The 19,740-nt window shown below is 38.2% G+C and overlaps 1 protein-coding gene across 6 annotated transcripts in view; it reads right to left on the bottom strand.

Annotated features, from left to right (window-relative positions):
* Positions 1 to 19,740, bottom strand: part of POU6F2 (POU class 6 homeobox 2) — a 317,306-nt gene that overhangs the window by 60,411 nt on the left and 237,155 nt on the right. For all 6 annotated transcript variants that reach the window (XR_003397925.1, XM_026843964.1, XM_026843960.1 and 3 more), the window contains exon 6: positions 3,231 to 3,377. Coding sequence is in view for 5 of the 6 variants with exons in the window: in XM_026843964.1 (XP_026699765.1) it covers positions 3,231 to 3,377 (147 nt within the window). In the remaining variant the exon portion in view is untranslated. The remainder of the gene's footprint in view (positions 1 to 3,230; positions 3,378 to 19,740) is intronic.

Here is a 19,740-nt window from a genome sequence, read left to right as displayed (position 1 = left end):
GTGCAGCAATGGCACTAGGATCCTCCTCTAAGGGCAGGCTGAAGCTGAGCGGGTAGACAGTTTCTCTTTGAAATCAGTGTGACTACTGACAGGGTAGAATCTAGCAATTCTGCTACCCTGGCCTTTAAATTTAAGATATGAAAGCTGAGTGCTGCAAACACTTCCTGGAAAGTGCTGAGGGCAAACAGAATGTAAGCAGCATTACATGGGCCAATAGCTCTTCATAATATGCCTCTGAAAATGAAAATTTGATTTAGAGTCCTCTACCTGTACTATATCAAATTAATCAGGTGATCTAATCATATTATTCCAATGGATTAGGTCTCTTTGCTACAGCAGTCTTGGGGAGCTGTTGTATTATGATTCCTATTGCCAACCAAAGGAAAAAAAAAAAAATTCTGATACCATAATTGTGAATTCAATAATTAAATTAATAACAAATATACTATATAAATGATTGTTAATATAGATAATGTTGTTACTGTGATTGTAAGAACTCCCAGACTATTGGGAATTAAGGCCATGCCACATGTCATTTAAAAGATCATTTCCCTAAATTTGCCATAGGATCTTAGGTTTGACCTATAGCTTAATGTCTCCAGGGATTACTGATCACCATATATTTAGCTAGACAGATGGACATTTACAAGCCCTGAATTTCTACAACAGAAGCATCATATAATTACAAAGATTGCACATACAAACAGTCTGGTAAGTCATCCAGCCTTATATTTGCTGGAGTGAATTTTGGGTGTCACACTTGTGATTCTTTGAAACGGGCAATATTCAAAGGGCAGCTTCTTAACATATGATGGAAATCTGCCTCCTTAAGGGGTCCAAGCAGATATTTCAGAAACAGAGTATCCCAAATTACTATTCACTTACGCTCACAATTTTGAAGAAACATACCTTTCAGTTCTTGCTTAGTTGCTATAATTTTATTAATTTGCATGGATTGTAATTTAATTTTTGGAATGTAGTTTAACTACACTGAATTATCCTGTTCTGTAGACATATAGCTTCAGAAGTGTGCTCTAAGCAATATGGGTTTATGCTGAATATTATAAAAACGGGTGTTATATTACACACGTATTACAATATTTATCTATATTGTGGTGAGGTCTGCAGTACTGATTATAAACCAAGGAACATTTGTAAAAACAAGTCATAAAAAGCCAGCCGTTATTTAAATTAGCTAGGCAAACAGATAGATTCTGTGATTTTATCCAACAACAGGGAAGATTCTTCCTTTCTATTCTCTTTTTCTGCAACCTGTGGAATTATTGGACTTTACATTATGTGTGGAGTAAACGAGTCTCAGCCTGAGGGAATCCATAGTTTCATTCAGTGATATCTTCACAGTAGATTGTTTTTTAAAACATATAATGAATGGCCACAATTAGCTTTTGCTTTCTGCGGAGAATGTGTAAAGTGAAAACTATTGAAAAACTAGCCTGGGTTTATATCTTCAGCTCTTACAATGAAGATCTTTGGTGCCAAGTGCCTCATGTGAGTGGCGACTGTGAACCATTTCTGGAGCACAGATAGAAGCAAGCAGGCTTCTAGGTTGGAGCTGATCTGACTATGAGTTATAGGTATTATAACCAACTTTTCTTCCAAACTAATACCCCATCCCTCCAGAAATCTTAATAGGCTTTTGAGAGCCTCCATTTAAAGCTGGCTGCATAAAATGATCCTTTGATGAAAAGGGATTGAAACAAGGGTTAAAGTAGACATTGAAAGGTTATTGTAGAGGGCACATTGTTCATACAATCCTCCTTTAATATGTGTGGTGTGCACCTGCGATAAGATGATTCATTAGATAAGGCCTCACTTTGACAAGCTCCATCGTTCAACCCTCGGGGTAGTGATGGAACAATTCTGCACCCACCCAGTAAATATAACAAGGTCAGCATTTTTTTTTCTGGGACTTGGATGGTGATAGTGAATCTCAGGATGCATCTTTGTTTATGTGTTATGTTTAAAAAAAAAAAAAAAAAAAGTGGGGCTCCTATAAAGTATTGTCTTTTATTTTTTATGGGCCAAAATAAAAAACATCACCTCTGTTCCAATTAAAAACATGGTGACTGAAAATTACCAGGAAAAAAAAATGGCTTTTTCCTGTTTTGGTTTTGTTTTTGTTTTTGTTTTTTTTTCCCTCTAGTAAACAGTAAAAGCAGAAACTAAACTTCAGATTCACATATCATCCAAGCTGCATCATTTCCATAAATGTTTACCAGGGCCTAACATCCATATAAGCACTGTGGATATCACCATACACCCAATTTATAGCATTTAGAATAATGACATTCAAATTACTCATCTACCAGGTCCAGCTATAAGTTATTTTGACAGATTTGTTGCAGTGACTTTATGTGAAACAAGTAGTTGTGTTAATTTTTGTCCAAGTAAATGCAATAAAGAATGACAGTGGCCACAACCTGAAAGGTACTTAAGCATGCTGCATTGATGGAATTATTTATATATATATATGGACTCAGATGCATACATCTCTGCATCATATTAAGACGGAAACTCAAAAAGTTTGCAATAAATAAAGAGTCCCCAAATGAGGATAATGCTCAGTCTCTCCTAGACACACCATAAACATTGTCCAAGTTTCTGTTTGGAAAATTTTCTTTACAGCAAAAGTTTCTCACAAATTTGCATTACAGAGCAGCAGAATCATTGCAAATTGCCTGCCTTAGTTAATCAGAAAAAAAGTAAACCACATAGTTAAACCCATCCCAGATACTTCATTACAATGTGTGTTCCTTTACTTCAAACATTTAATACCTTTTTAGAAATGAACTAATACAGAAAAGCTACAATTTGAAAAAAAAGTGTGGACTTAATAGTACAGTAGCACTTTAACACAGTTGTCTGTTATTACGCATATATAAGTAGAAGAAGACAGCCAGTATGTTTGTTAAGAATCACAGGGTTGCTGGACTTTTAAAATACCGTATTATTGCACTATTGTGATCTTTTCAAAAGGTTGAATTAAAATAAAACAAACCTTAAGCCTTTTCTGTCTTGGAAACACTTTCTAACAGCTCCTAACTTCCTCCCAGTTCGCAGACTTTCCATTTCTTACCTTGTCTGGCAAATCAATATTTATTTATCTTCAATATGTGCACTTTTAAATTGCTGTCATACAAGCGGAACTCATTTTTGTCCTAGGATGAGCCTGCCATCAGAATTCACTGTTTGCTCCATCTTCTACTCACCTGTCCTTGTGCATTAGTGACGAGTTGACCTGTGACCCCCTGAAGACTGGAGAGGGCATTGCCAAAGGCCTGGGAGCTTGCTATTGAGCCCATGGCTGCTGCTGCGGCAGCCGCTGCTGCTTGACTTGCTAGCGGATTATTAACCAGCTGAAAAAAGAAAGAAAAGATCAGGGTAAAACCCCCAGTAAACACAGAAACACGGAGTGCTAACTGGACAACATAAAATCCGTTGTGCTAATGTGGGTAAAAGACTGTCTACTCCAAGAGCTTGAGTAGTTTTGAGAGGTTCTTATTTCTGAGGCTTTGGTGTCTTTGACAATGAATGTTTTTTAAAAATGCAGAGGAAATTCCATATTAATACTGAAGAGTAAAACTCTCTTTTTATACCCTTTATTCTCTTTTCTTTTTTGAGTTACGCTTGATGTGTTTCTTTAGGTTCAATGTGCTAATGCAGCAGATGTAGCAGCCTAATCCTGCTGTAAACAGCAATCAGTGAAAGATTAGCATTTGATTTGAATGGGAGTGGGATATCGGAGATATTCAGAACAGAGACTATTTTACTAATGACCCCAGAAATAAGAAAAAACCTGCAGATCCTTTTATATCATTAAAGAATTGGTCTCAGTGTTAGATAAATCACAGCAGAGGACTCAACCTGTGATAAAGTTCACAAGAAATCAACTAAAAACTCAAAATTCATTTGCGAAATATGAAACTAAGCAACCTACTGCTTCTCAACTGCAAATGATTAATGACAGGACTCATAAATTTTAAGGAAGTGAGTTGTACTGCCCATTTCAGTTGGTTCTACCCGGGTGCTCCATATAAAGCATAGAGCACAGTCATGGCTTTCACCTTAGGAGACTATGGGAATCTCATAGAGGAACACTTCTATCAACACTTGGGTTTATTAAACATACAAAATGTGTGTTCCTCTGTCAGAATCAAATGTCCTATGGGAGGTGGCTTGCTCCCTGGATTATTGTGTTTATGTTTTCTCACCCTTTTTTTAGAATGGGCAAACTCTGAACAAAGCACACAGGGATGACAGAAAAAAAAAAAAAAAAAAAGTTTTTAAAAAATGTTGGGAACCATCACCACTGGGACAGTTGTCCTGAGGACAATCAAACTGAGCTCAACAGGCTGAAAACATATTTTAGAGTGGGTTTTTGCCCAGGGAGTCATTGCATTTTAGCAGAACTTGCAAAATGCATATTAGCAGGGTAAAGTCGCCTAAGGTTGAGGGAGAAAAAAGTCTGGGGACAGCAAAGAGATTTTTTTCCTCAGGCTGATGTGAAAATGCCGAAGCTAACTCAGAAAAGCTTAATGTTTGAGCTGAAATTAGTAGGAGTTCTACGTCCTTAGATGATGAGTAAATTATCAATACTAGTGAAATGGAGAATCACAGACACCAGTAAGGGATCTACTCCACAGACAGGCTCTGCTTCAAAATACGTTATAAAAAATTAATCAGTGATTAGTAGATTATTTAAGCATGTTACAGATATGAGTAGTGTGTATGTTATAGATGTTTAGAAGCCCATCAGTAGAAGATGTCAGATATGGTTATAATCTATGCTTATAAGAAACCTACTTGTCTGTTGGACATGGGAAACCTACAACAATTGATTGTTCATACATTAAAACATCTATTAATCATTCATTAGCCCTTCATGAAGTATTTATAAATGGAACCTTGATATAAAGTGTTGCCTAAAGGGGCACCTTGGGCACATCCAATCCCTCCAGAAATTGTAAAGTAAATAACTAAATAAAGATTAGTAGCAGTGCTGGACAGAAAAGATGACATTGTTGGAGGAAATATTTTGATTTGGAAAAAATTGTTATATGAATCTCCAAAACCAGTCTGCGGCATCCCATGGCTAGAAAATCAAGCAGGAATAAAACACAAAGGGGGAAACTGCACTGACTGCTTGATTAGCAGTCCTGATGAGCTGTGAAGAGAGCGGAGATGGGCACAATGACCCAGGTGAAGTTTGGTACCTGGATGCCGGGTAATTCCACTGACTGCACAAGGTGTGAGCCCAAATGTAGTTGCAAGCACTCCTCAGTGAGTTGGGTGGTAGTGCCTGAGCACAGCAGTATAATGCCAGAAAACAGTGTAAATAAACTTGTCAATTTTCTTCTCAGAACAGTGACATTTCTTTATTGTCCAGACTAAGCTGCCTTTCTCCACAGCACTTCATGGGCAGCACTAGGACTTGGAGTAATTCACTTGTAGCTGTTAATACTTGGAGAAGAAAGGGGCAGCATCAAAAACTAAGACTTTCAGAAAAGGCTTTCTACAATCTTATTAGAAATCCACAAATTCCTGCACCTATGATCCTACAGCATCTGACTGCACGTATAAATTGTAATCTTTATGTGGCTACCTGACATCAGCTAATAAACTGCACTAGCTGCTATAGTTTATGGCTTCAGTTGTATATAGGAACAGTTACTTGGGGAGCATAAGTAAGACGGTGAATCTAGAAACTACAAAGGGTTAAAACCTTCTAAAAATCAGACTATCACCTCCTAGAATCTCCTTTCCATTTTTCTTGTTCCAGTTTACAATAACTGTACATTTTCAAATACAACAATAAAACTTAATTACAACAAACCCTGGAGACACTCAGGATTGCTTTTAGTTGCATCACAGAGATAAGCTACTTATTAAAAACGATGGCAGAGGCAATGATATGCATAGGTACCCTGGGTAGTAGCATGTTCCAGGAAAAATCACACTGAATGGGCCAACTTGCAGGATAAGAACCTTCCAAGTGCATATAAAAACATCCCTATCTATTCACAAGTCAGATGAAAAATCAGAAGATGCATTTTTCTTTGAGCACTTTGGGAAGCTGTTGGCTGCATGTTACACGCTGTTAAATTGACCCCTTTTATATCATGTGCAAATTGGGGGTGAAGAAATATACCTCATTTCATTATGTCTGGACACCAAGGTAACTTCCAACACATTATATCTTGTTTTTATTTTAAAAATAAAATCTCTGACTTCAGAGGTTTATGCCATTTCTCAGTGCAGGTTGTATCCCTGAGAGTACTTATTAGAAATATTAGAAACAAATTATGAAAGATCCCGCAAAGAGCTCTTACCATTTTGTTTTTGTATTCAAATAATGATTTAATTTGGAAGGCTGAGACATTTCGAGCTGTCAATTCCAGTGCCCAAATTTCTGCTCCCACTCAAAACACCAGTCATTACAGCAGGTAATAGCGATCTTAGTTTAAAGTGACAGGGCAGCCCTCTCAAGGATGCCTCCGCTAATGACATGATTATATGAGGAAGCAAACTTTATGAGGAAGAATCTTGTAATAACTGAGTAGCTTCAGTACATTTTTTCTGATTTTCCAAAGATGAACTTTTAAAGGAAAAGAGTATGAAAGTTGTTCTGCTCTAATTCAGTGTAAATCAGGAGCCATTCCACTGCTGCTAACAGATCTCACACAAATCAAACTAACCTGTAAAATGATGGGGGATGAAAGGGGCACTACTTAAAAGGTCCTAAAACTGTGACATGTGAAGTGAGAGTTTCTAGGGTTAAGAAAGACTCTTCAAAAAGAACAATTTCCAGAAAAGTGTGGTCGAGTCAATGCTGCAAGCAGCTTTCTTGAGAACCACAAATACTTTTCCTTCTGGAAGAACACCCTCTTCCTCTCTTTTTTTCCCAAAGCTAACTTAGTATCTCAGTGACCGTGCTGTGAGAAACTGATCAAGCATTCATGTATTATTGAACACAAGACAGGATTTGATAGTCTACACAGTAATTTTATTTTTTTCTATAAAGCGTATCTCCTACTGAACGTTCATTCCCCTGGTCTGGAAATCTAAGAGCCAGTTTTACTCATTACGATATCACTCATTCAACAAGTAAAAAGAAAAAAAAATAAATGTTCTGACTGATTTCAGGTCTGACTGACATTTCAGGATGCCAGAACATCATATGAAAAAAATGGGCCTGTAATCTGAAAGGTAAGGTCACTTTATGTAATGCCAGTATAAGAATAATGTTAGATCTTGAGTGTTTTCTAAAGGACTTGTGGGAGAAGCTAAGAGTGAAGATGTGCTATCTGAATGCTGCAATGGAGAATGGAGGGACATATATTGTGGAGTAACAGCAGGCATAACTTCATTTTACAAAATAGTATCGGTGTTTTTCAGAAAGGCTGTTAAAAAAAAATCACATTTCTGGGTATCTTCTAGAGATTAAATTAGTGTAGAAAAGCAGTATATTTGATTAGGGACTGACAGATCCTCAGTCTCTTATATTCTCAATCCTTACTGTAGGAAGCATCACACTACTAGATCAGCTACTGAGACTGTTCACCTAAACTAATGTTTTTCAAGGGAAAACAGAAAAATCCTTTGATTTAAATAACTCTAAAAGTTGAGAAGAATTCAGCAATGGCTCTCAATCAGAAACACAGGACATTTTTCTACCAGACTATGTGAAAAATGATCAAATAAATTACATTTTTATTAGCATGGCATTTGCTTTTGTCGGAATTTTTAACCGTGAATCTACGTGAATTTTATATGTATTTAGATTATGAGAGAATTAAATGTTAAAACCTAATGGATATTACTCCCATTTTTTCCCAGTAGCTTGTGAGACAGATTCTGGAGAGTAGTAATTTGCCCTTAAGGGAAAAAGGCTGTTTCCAACTGAGCACAGGCTTCTGAGGATATTCTGTACTTTATTCATTACTGTCACCAGCATTATCATCTGTATTGGGTGTAGATGTCAGGGTAGTGGGGATGCTGCAGAGAAGGAGGGGGGGAAAAAAGGAGTGAAAAAAAGAGAGGGAACACCAAGGTCAGAGGAGGAGGAGGAGGAGGAAGTGCTCCACAGCAGAGCAGCTGGGAAGGAAGAGGCTGCAGAGAGGAACTGTTATGGACTGACCATAGTCCCCCTGCCCCCTGCACCACCGGGTGTGGGCAGAGGAGTCAGGAGTGAAGGAGTGAAGTTAAGTCTGGCAAAGGGGGGGAGGAAAGTTGTTTTAATGTTTGTCCTTTTGATTCTAATTACCAGAATCTATTTTAATTGGCAATAGAGTTAATTAACCCCGAGTTGAGTCTGTTTTGCCCACAGCAACGATTGGCAAGCAGTCTCTCCATCTTGACCCATGACCTTTGTCCCCCCCATCCCACTGAGGCAGTGAGTGAGTGGTTGGGTGGGTGTTTGGCTGTTAGCCAAAGCTAACCCACCACACCATCCCAATACAGTAACTGTAGACCATATCTAACAACAATATACAAGCGTCTTCAATACCCTGAAGACATAAAAGCAGAGCATTCCAGCCTAGATACCCATGTGCTTGACTTCAAAACGTGAATGAATTGAGGCAGAAGTACAGTTTCCCTGGAAGTCCCTAGTAGATCTTCTGGGTAATTCTTCATAGTATTAATGCTTACATTCCTAAGTGTCTTCCATATGCATATATACCTTGTACCAGTTGACAGCTCCCTGGACCTACACTGAATCTCAAAATCCCTGAAGGAATTTTTAAAAAGACGCTGGAAAAACTGTTTCGGCTTAATCCTGGGAAAACACGTAGAAACCTTGGTGATGATTGCCAGGTAAATGTTTGTAAAAATCAATAAGAAGAAGACCACTTAGCATTTACATAATGAACATGTAGATATGATGTAGACCCCAAGAAAGCCAAGAGAGAATACACAGGTGACTGACATAAACCAAAAGAAATTAATTTTATCCCAAAAGATACTATGAACAAATATTCAAACCCTGCATGTTTTAGATATCAGTTAGAGACTTTTTTTTTTTTGGACCCTCCCCTCCCTTCCTTTTAGTGTATGTAATAGGATAATTACAACATTTAACTTTTATAAATGAACAACAGGGTAAAATGTCTAATAAAATGGCTGTCATAGAGCCTAATCATGCATAACTCTTTGAAAACATGCCCCAGCAGGCAAATGTATGAAGCAAACCCCAAATTATGGAGAAGAAAAAAAATAATCTGTCAACATTTGTTTTTTGTACAGTGCTGGGATATGATCAACCTATAAACTATACTACGTGGTTACAACATCCAGACTCATCCAGTAATGTCTGGTTGTTTCAAAACTGCACAGGTCTGTATTTGCATATGGTTGTAGACGGTAAGAGTTCCAAATAGGCTGCTTAGACAGACATTTTAGTATATGCACATATATCAGAAATTTATGTGCAGAATACAGTGTAGAGACAAGGATATTGAAATATCTGAAAGCACTGACTTGCCAGGGACACTTAAAATATCTGGTTCTCACAGATACTTAATCTGCTCATTATATACATTTATTGTGGCTGAGCTATTTGCTGTCTAAATCTATGCTGAATTTTCTATCAGGAGTAAGTACTGATAGCGGTATCACTGATGTGACATGACTTGATTCAATGCAAAGCGACGCGACCTGAGGTGATGGGAGGCACGCAGTGCTCATGTACGCCTTGATATGACATGGATAGTGGAGGATGCACAAAATTTCTTGCAATATCTTTGTAAACAAGGTGCTGCTGGACAAATTGGAACCAGTCTAAAAAAACTAGGGTAACAATTTACAGAATTAAAAAGGTGTATTTTTAATAGAGCTGCAGCAAAGCAAATAAAGAGCGGACATCATTCCCAGATCTCTAGGACCAAACTACTGGATACATGAATAATGAAGAACTCATTCAGGCACAGGCAAGGAGTGAGTGGAAACCACTCTAGTTGTCTTCATTTCTGCTTTATTAGTGACAGATAGAACAGAGAGGAAAGGAAACTAGAGGAAGGGGATCCTGTTTGGGCCTAATCCTACAAGATAAACTAAATTGAAGGTGTCAGCATGTCTGAGCCTGGGTCTTATATGTTTACCAAAAAAAAGAAGAGTGAATATATTTAAATATATTAAATATATTTAAATATAAATAACTACAAACAGTAGCTGACTGATTCTTTAGCAGCAAGTCAGACTATTCACAGACTCTAGACCTTGGGGTTCCTGGCTGTCCACAGTTAGAACTTACAAGTATGAAAGGTTCCAGAACTGTGTAAGCTGTCACACACTGTTCCAGATTTTAATTAAACAGAGCCACCTTGGTTTAGTCTGGTTAGTTACCTTTAATTGTATGCAGTCTTTAAAATACCTACAACTCTTTATGTTACGCATGATGTAAACATACTGTAAACAAAACTACCTCATCTGACTTGATGAATTTTGCATTGCTACTAATCATAAGTTGTATTGGTGCTCATAAAAAGCACTGAAAAAATTATCTGAATTCTCTAATGTTGTGAAGTAGTTCCTATGTGAGGCAAGAATGAAAGCAAAGAGCATCTCCTAAACTTTCTGAAAGGGGCTGCAACTCAACTCATTTCAGGTTGATTAGTTCCTTGGTTTCTGTGTTTGTCTATTTTAGAATGATTTATCTGGCTTCTAAAAGACACTTTCCTCACAAGAAAAATGGTTACTTCAGGGCTCCCTTGCTGCTAAAAAAATGAACTCTTATCAAAAGGAAATTGCCATCTGTCTTCTTGGATAAGAGCCCAGCACTTGGGTCTCAGTGATCTAGCCTCTGTAGAAAGTGTGTCAACCGTGAGACACACCAAATTAATCTCCTTAATCTAAAACATTTATTTGCCTTTAATTTGAATGTGTGAATGGCACATGCACACTTAAATATGTCTATTTGCATATATAAATGTTAAAAATGCAATGTGAGGTCACGCCATGATAGTATGATGTTTCATGTCGGGTATTGGAGGAAATATTTCTGAAACAGTCTTGTTTTAAACTACGATATCCAATCTTAGTATACAAGCCTGGAGCTGTTTATTTGAATATTCATATTGAAAATCAGACTTTTAGGTACAGACCTTCTCTTTTGCCCTTTGAAGAGTAAATCCTACTTAATACTCAAGGACACATTGCTGGCTGAGAATATATATAAGGCTTCTCTAAGAACGTTAAGCTAGCTGCTCCCTGAAGATCCTCACTTTTGAAGCTGGAAGTACGTCTGGATACTCTCATTTATTTGTAATGCAGTAGCATCACCAAATAGGTCTGCTTTCAGGTAAGCTAAGGGCCTACACTGAAGTCTCATTGACTTGAATGTGAACAAGGTGAGATCTAAAACTGGAAATACGTGGAATATTTTTCTTTTCACTGCTTTCAGCTCCAGACTTGACCTTACTAGATGCCCCTACCTGATACAAAGTTGAAGAATGATACAGGTGACTCCTGAGTGCAGCGGAAGGATTGCTGGGAAAGATACAGGTCAGTCCAAAATCCAAATGTGGTTCTGAATCCAGGTATCTAGAAAGCTGGAAGGATTTAGTCCTCTGCTGTTACATCAGTTTACCCTAAAGTCAAGATGACATAAACACCATAACTGATACCATGTGTTTGAGAAGTTACCTATTTCTAGATTTCATGGAGAACATATGAGATATCAAATAAGTTGAGACCATGCGTTTTAATTAGACATTTGAGTTTTGCTGAACTCTCCATATACAAAGTGAGGTTTGAGAAGTGTGGACAAAGTTGAAGGAAGCATTTAGTTTGAAAACCTTGAAGTCAAAACCACATTTCTAATAAAATAAATATAAGGGGTGAGCAGTAGCCACTAAAACAAGAAACCTGAGTGAAAGTCTGTGTGAGGGGAGAGGGCCTGCAAAAAAAGGATGCTAGGGGTCCCTAAGCAGGATACTGTTAACATTTTCCTTGGGGCACTATTTTATTATTTCAGTAGAGTTCTGAGTGCCCAGTGACGGACTGAAAATGTGACTTTGTTCAACTGTTTGCTGTCTGTGTGTCAATGGGGAGTTTAATGCTGTTACTCCTTTTCTAAAGACTGAGCAATGAACACTTAGGAACCTGTGCTCCCCCCTCCTTGCACCAGCACTATGTGAACATATTGCTTCTCAGAGGGTAGCAACCTCCTGCCACATCCACCTTTGGAAGGCTTAATTTGACTGTCAACACGGCCACTGTCTAACACAGGACCAACTACAGCACTTGAATGCCACTGTTCGTACATACACCCCCTCCAACCCCCCGTCCCCCCCCATTCTCTTTTTCACTGGCAGTCCTGCTCTGTACATGAAGCTGTATGGAAACTGGTAACAACTGTGTATTTAACGTGCCAAAAATGGTGCCCTCAATGCAGCTCCTACAGAATAGAAAAGGCAGAAGGGTTAATAGTGTAATGCAGCCACATATGTAGCATTTCCTCAGAGAACCCTCTCATCCCAGGCACTTCCATCTCATTTGGTGTCGGCGGGAAACCTGCTCCCAAAACCGAGCAGCAAGTCCTGCCCCAGAAGCAGCACTGCCAGAGCGTGCTTACGGATGCTGCAGGGGGCTAGGCTGTGCTCAGCACCAAATAGGTGATTCCAGGTTTAATTCTGTTAATGTCCTTCTGAGACGTGTACAGAACATTTACCAAGTATTTTAAATTTACTGATTACCTTGAAAGCTTTTTTTTTTTTTTTTCATAATGCAGCTGTGTCCCACCTGTCCTGTGACTCCTCCCTGGGGGGTGGGCATTTTTTTTTTTTTTTTTTTTTTTTTTTTGCTATGATAGACTCTCCTTCTGCTTTTACCTACTTGATTCCTTTTCCCTGATCTCTTACCTTCAATCTCAGCCACTTTGCTCATATCACTCTGGATCTGGTCACAATAGGTTTTCCATATGGGAGTTTACACAGAGCTGCAAAAGCAGCAGTAAATCTACTGTGTCTGTAATGCTGCCATATTAATTCCTAATCAATTTCAAAGCTGTATTTGAAACTCATATATTTCACCTCAGCAAAATCAAAATAACGTCAAGTTGCCAACAGCAAATGAAACTTGGAAATATAATTAAAAACACATAGGCTAGGAATGTATTGTTTCTGAGGTCTTTGCAATTGCCACTGTGCTAGGCACTATAAATTGATGGCAAGAGGGTATATGAAACTGAGATCCTCTTATAACAGAAGCACAGCTCCATATTGCTTGAGGTAACAGAAGAACTGCTGTTAGCTGAATGTGAGTGATGACTGCAAGTATAAACTGAAGAATTTTTTTTTTGCTGCAAGGATCAATTCCGAATTGGTTAAAATCTGAGGCTGAGATCCTGCAAAGACTGCTTAAAGTTAGGCTGCATGCCAGTCTTAATGCAGTCCCGGGTAAACTCGAGTTTGTGTGAGGGTGTTCTTGTGACTGTGATTTTTCTACCTCACAGATAAAGATGTGGTGCGACTTACGCTCCATGTTATTCGTGTCATTACATAAAATCACACGCAAATATTAATTTACCCCTATGCTGATACTACTGTATTTTAAACAAGTCATGGTAAGGTTTAGCTCCTATCATCCTCTTTTTTTTTTTTTTTTTTTTTTTTTTTATAATACCTATGTTATTATTCAGTATCTGCTGCTGGATGAATGCATAGCCTGGGGAAAGTCTAATTATAATTTACAATAAATAATTTCCTCCATATTTATTATCAATGGAAATCTACTCATAGACATTAAGCCAAGGAATTCTGCTATATGGGCAAAAATATGTACTATCTTTTTCAACAGCAGCTCAGCTTACAACCTGAATGTCTGTAGCTTTTTCATTAAATTCATTATTGCCTTATTGTACCTGGACTCTTGTTCTTCCATAAGGCACTGTCAATAGACAGACAGATGAATTTCTTCATGTTCTAAGTATTTTCTACTTTTATCCGTTGACCAGATTCACAAAATATTTATGGGCCCTGTAGCAATTCTTGTGCTTTACAAAACAAGGGATTTTTTTTGTGCTAAAAATAACGTAAGTTCCAAGTTCTTGGTCTGATTCTGATTTCTCTCCATCAGGATATAACCCCGGTGTAATTTTAATGAGGTCAGCAGAGTTACAACTGGTTAAAACAGAGGTAACTACTGTCAGAATCAGCCCCTTCAATTTTTTATAGGTTTTAATAAATAAGGGAAGGAATGCAATAAGGGAGGAATGATACTCCCATTTGGAATAATAGAATTAGCTAATTACACTCATACTTTCTTTAAACCGAATAGTCTCACCAAAGGCCTGTTTTTTTCGTTTTTTTTTTTTTTTTAATTTTGTTTTGCATTTATGCCACTGTAAACTAGAGAAGCTAGCCACTGAAGTCAGAAGTCAATACATTTATACCTACAGCTCCAAAACTAACTGATTTTTCTGTTTGCAGACTGAAAAATTCCTTCAAAACACCCTACCCAGTCCCTCAAAATCCCCACCAAAACAGTAAGAAAACAAAGTTCAGGCAGACTTGGAATGAAAAAAAAAAAAAAGGAAAATAAATAAATTTTAGGTCACATGTAACATTTATTTCAGACAGAATGATTTCTTGAAAGGAAATGTAAAATGGATTACCCTCACAGATGGGTGTTTTATAAATTGAGTGGAAATACTTCATTTCCAATAAACCATTCTTATGGGCCTTTTCCAAATCTCACCCATTTTGGGGTGGGACATATATATATGTCCTAACTGTTTGCCAGAATATACCTTTGGAAGGGGTGCAGTCTGCAGACCTCTGCAGCCACTGGTTCTGGGTGGGTGCTACTGGCAATTCTGTCAGTAAAAGTGGTAAGCCAGGGGTCAAAAATGTTTTTGTGGGCAGCCCAGTCAGACGATGCTGTTGTTCGAATACACCTCCAACAAGGCAGAAACTGTGATGAATCCAGTCTAAGTGCGATGAAGGCAGGTCTCTTTCACTATGCCTATCACATTCACATTACTTGTACAAGCAATCAAACCAATGCTCCCTATAAAATCTGAAGTATGTGTTTGCTTTCCAAACTTAAAGCTAAATATATCCCCTTGAAAAGACAAATTTCACGGAGGACACTCGCATGGTTTCCTACCATGCCAGGAGAAAACAGATGAACAGAAAAGGGGTGCCCCAGTTTTAAGTACGTATTAGCTGAACACAAGATGAGGGTACACTCGTTCTGCGTTGAATTGTTTCCTCTTTCAGCACCAACCATCAGCAGGTAGGGAACAATCCCCTTAGCTTCACCTCAGAGAGACAGACAAGGACACCACTGACTTGCAGAAGAATGGGTGAACATCAGACATCTAGAAGAGGCAAACAAGATCAACAGCCTAACCTAAACCTTTTGCGCGGGTCCAGGAGCCACTTTTTTTGGTTGTAGCTGCAAGAGAGCAATGCGAGTGTGCTGAAGGGAAATTTCCTTTCTCTCTCCTGAAGATCATGAGCTGGCTGAGCATTGCAGATTGCTAAGGCATCAGAACTGAGATCTGCAGGGAGCGAGGGACAAGGGTCCATTTGGCAAGTTCCCTATAACTCAAGGGTTCCCTGACATTTCCACTAGTGAATCCCATACTAGGGGACTACAGAAGGCTTATTCTCCCCACTGGTCTGACAAGGACTTAATTTAATGCAGATTTACCTGATAATACTGTTAGAACTCCAAAATATTTCCTTCATCTCAAGAAAATTACAATGCTTATTTAAATCAATGCCATTGAAAACAGACCTCTCTCTTTGTTCCTAACTAATATTTGTCCAAAAATAGCGTACCTCTTATGAGCCATCAATGCAACAGGTGGAGTACCACAGAGGTCAACATAATTGCACCAGCTTCGAGCAAGTCAGAATTTACTGCATTGATGCTGGCTTGTGAAAAATAAATCAGAAACTTTATGGATATTAAAAACAGGGTTAAAACAGGGTGTTTTATACAGTAATTATAAGGTTATTTCTCAGTAATTCAATCTACCAAGGGTGAAAAGATCTTTTTTATTGTTGCCTATGATGGTAATAATTCTCTCTGGCATCTGTAAAAGCAACAATAGCTTTTCATTGATTTTGCTTAAAAGGAAAGTTCAGCGTTAGAAAATTAGTATTTCATGTGGAAACATGAAAAACTTTCCAAAGTATATGCGATGGAAATAGTAATAATTATGTTTGAGGAGGAAGGAAGTCTTGTGATTAGGGACCCTGGGTAGAGATCTAGAAATCTCACTGAGTCCAATTCTTCCATATATTTTCATTTCTTTAATTTCCTGTCTGAAAAATGACAACAATAATAACTCCCTTTATTTCATCCTGTTTGCTTGTTTATTTTCTCTTTAGATAATACACCTCAAAGTCCATTAGGACTGAATTACATATGCACATGCACCAAAGTAAGGCAAGATCCAAATTAAAACCAATTTTCGTATTTCAGGGTATATCTGCATGTGGAATATTTCTTCCTGTTTGCTGCACAGTATCTAGTAATTCATATATTTATCTAGTATTTATATTAGGAGGGCACTTAAGCTACTGCCATAATATAGACATGGGTAATAGTAATGAAGGCCAAAAAATTTCTCTGAGGTACAGAAATGAATGAACATCTAAGTGACCAGCAAAGCTTCTCACAAAATGTAGGTCATTAACTAAGAAGCACGTAAATGGTACAAATAACCACAATGAGCTAGTTCAAAGTGAAGGCTGACTTTACACAAGGAAATGGTAGATCCAGGAGAGCACAGTATATATGTCTGGATCTGCTGCTGTTTATAAATTAACTGGTACAACTTTGTTCACTTACATTAGCAGAACACCCTGCATAAATTAAAGCCTTGTCTTCTCTCTGAAGTTGCACACTTACAACATATATATTCTTTAGAAAACACTAATTTTACCATTCATGCTCTGGACAGTTTTCGCAAGAGAAATCAATTACTCTACTTGCCACTGCAGTGGAGGGGAAATCCCCAATGCATCCTACCGTTCCCTCTGGCTTTCTGTTTGCTCACACTGCTGTAGTAAATGTCACATATGATACCTTGTTTTTATCAAGTCTTATTTTAAAATGAGTTACAGTAACTCGTATAACACTTACTTGAGCTCTAGACCTATCACTCTGTCTTATTATGCAGAAAAGATGATTCACTTATATAAATGACCCTCATCATTTAGCTGTTAAAAGATAATATAAACAGGCGGAAAAATTGTATGTCAAACCACAAGAGCTGTACTACAGAGCACTACAGGCCCCTTATTTATGATTGGCACTAACTGGCCTCCAGGTTGGTGGGCAAAGATGAGCAGCCATGGATGCAAGGCCTCAGCCACTCATATTTGTACAAGTGGCTGTTGTGGAAAATAAGGGTTGATGACATGGTGGGCAGCACTAGGGAGCTCTTGTTCTGCCTCTCATCTGTCACTGCTGGGACACAGATGGTTTTGCTTCCAGTTGGCAGGCACCTCCCCACATCACCGGCAGTGTCTTGGGCACAGCTCCTGTCCCAGGAACGACGGTCCTAATTGGCCTAATATGTTTTCTTGTTTGAGGTTTTTTTGGTGTGACTGCGGGGCAGATATTTTTTCAAATGTTAGAAATCCTACCCACCTTCAAGGTAATTTTACTACCCAAGATGTACTTTTGCTTCCTTGACACTACCTCTTTGCTTGGGGAAAGAAGTTGGAGAGTCAGTAGAGACCATATGCTACTGCATGTTATCCCATGGAGCAGTTTGAGTACAGGGTGCCTTTGACTCTTCAAAACACATTAGTTAGCCAGAACCAAAACTGAAGGCAGTGCTTTACTCCGGGGAACCCAATGGATGATGTAAGGGCATCTCAAGTTAAGATTCTTCTCACACAGCTGAGATTTATATCTAGCACTAACTACCTATTCTGTATAAATATCCTGGAATGGCTATGCAGTAATAAAGGCAGTGGGAAAAATGCGTGTAATCAAATCACTCTTGGGCTACCCTTTACCTCCAAAAGGGGGCAAAAGTGCAAAACCTAGTATGGCTGGAGGTCTGCTCTTTGCTTACACCAGTGTAAGGAAGGTAAGAGTCAAGCCCTAATACTATAAATCCAGGAACTTAGAAGTAAAAATAGATGGATAAATAATCAAATTATAGTATTACAGAACAAATGTGCAGCAATAAAAAGAAAGGAACTCCACAGCAATGTTGTACTTGTACAGGTTGCCAAACCTGTATCAAAAATGTCCTTAAAGCCAAATTAAAAAAGACAACAGGCATAAAAGGAAAACTGAAAGAAAAAGAAGGAAGGAAGGAAGGAAGGAAGAAGGAAAGGAAGGGGGGAAGGAAAGGCAATGACATTGAATTGGCTGGCTTTAGAACTGAGCCCTGGGAGTCCATGACTCTGAGTGTGTATGCATGTGTGTTTGTATATAAGAAATGTGCAAGAGAAAATACAAGAAATGCAGGATTGCTCCATAAACTTTAACGAACAAATAACAGCCTAATATAGTCTACCATTTAATATAGGTGATATGCTATATCAAAGAAAAACCAAGAAATATGTCATATATACATTTCAGAATGTTCCCATTACCCAAGCAGAACACAAGTAAAAAAATGTATATAGAGATTAATCTCACCAAGGATAAAGAAAATTACAGGTCTTAAATTATATTTACAGAAGCAAAGCACTGCTGAGCTAATAAAAGAAATAACTAATTCTAACATATCAACACAGGAGTGCCGAAACATAAAAAAGTGGTATCACAAGAACGACTATTGAAATAATTATTTTAAATCAGACACATGACATACAACACTTCATAAAACCACTAAATCCTAGATTAGGAATAGAAGAGAGAGGGCTATAGGTAAATCAAAACACTTATGTACTTCTGTCATCTTTCTGTATCTCATGAAGCCTATACAACAGTCCTGCTGTGCAGAAGAGCTAGGAGAAGAGATGATAGGCATACATAAGTCATTGCATAAGAGATGAGCCTTTAATCTACATATGATGATCTTAGAAACATGCAGTCTTTCTGACTAGTGTTCTTTCTAGTTTTACAAAATAGTGTCACAACTATTCTGATATACCTTACATTAGTACAGGAGAAAAAAAAAACAACTTGCCATAATGCTCCTCTCAAGCCCATGTTCTTTCACATGAAAGCTATAGAAATGGCCAGTGTGGGAATAGTTAGTCCACACTGTAGTCACATTTTTGCATTCTTTCTAGCTGTTTGGAGAATAACCCCAATACCTACTTGTGGAAACTAAAGTTACAAAGCCAGTCATTCCTCATTGTCTCTATAGCTGGTAAAGGGAAACAGATGCTCAAGGGGGTGATTGAGAGCTTACAAGACAAGGCCCTTTTCTGAGCTGGATTCTGGAGAGGACTCTTTTTCCATTGACCATGGAGGCAACTGAGCATGAGCTTCGGTGGCTCAGTTGGATGGCACGTACCTTGTACCAGGACCTATTGCAAATGGAGTTTTGCAGTTTTCCTGGTTTTTGGCCACACAGCACACCAAGTCCTGCTGCCTGACTCTGAGCGCATCTATGCATTATTTAGCGATTTAGATTTGAGCAGAGAGAGGTAAGAACCTGCATTAAGGGCCTACCTCTGAGCCCTAACTGCACAGTCTAGCTCCCAAATGACAAGTTTAAGTCAAATGATCATTAAGTTAAATGATAGTGTAACTATCTGCATCTAAAGCAGAATGATAGATTCAGAGCCTTAA

This window comes from Athene cunicularia (assembly GCF_003259725.1).
Source record: "Athene cunicularia isolate RWA chromosome 2 unlocalized genomic scaffold, athCun1 chr2_part2, whole genome shotgun sequence".
NCBI classification, from domain to species: domain Eukaryota; kingdom Metazoa; phylum Chordata; class Aves; order Strigiformes; family Strigidae; genus Athene; species Athene cunicularia.
This window is presented reverse-complemented; position numbering and strand designations above follow the sequence as displayed.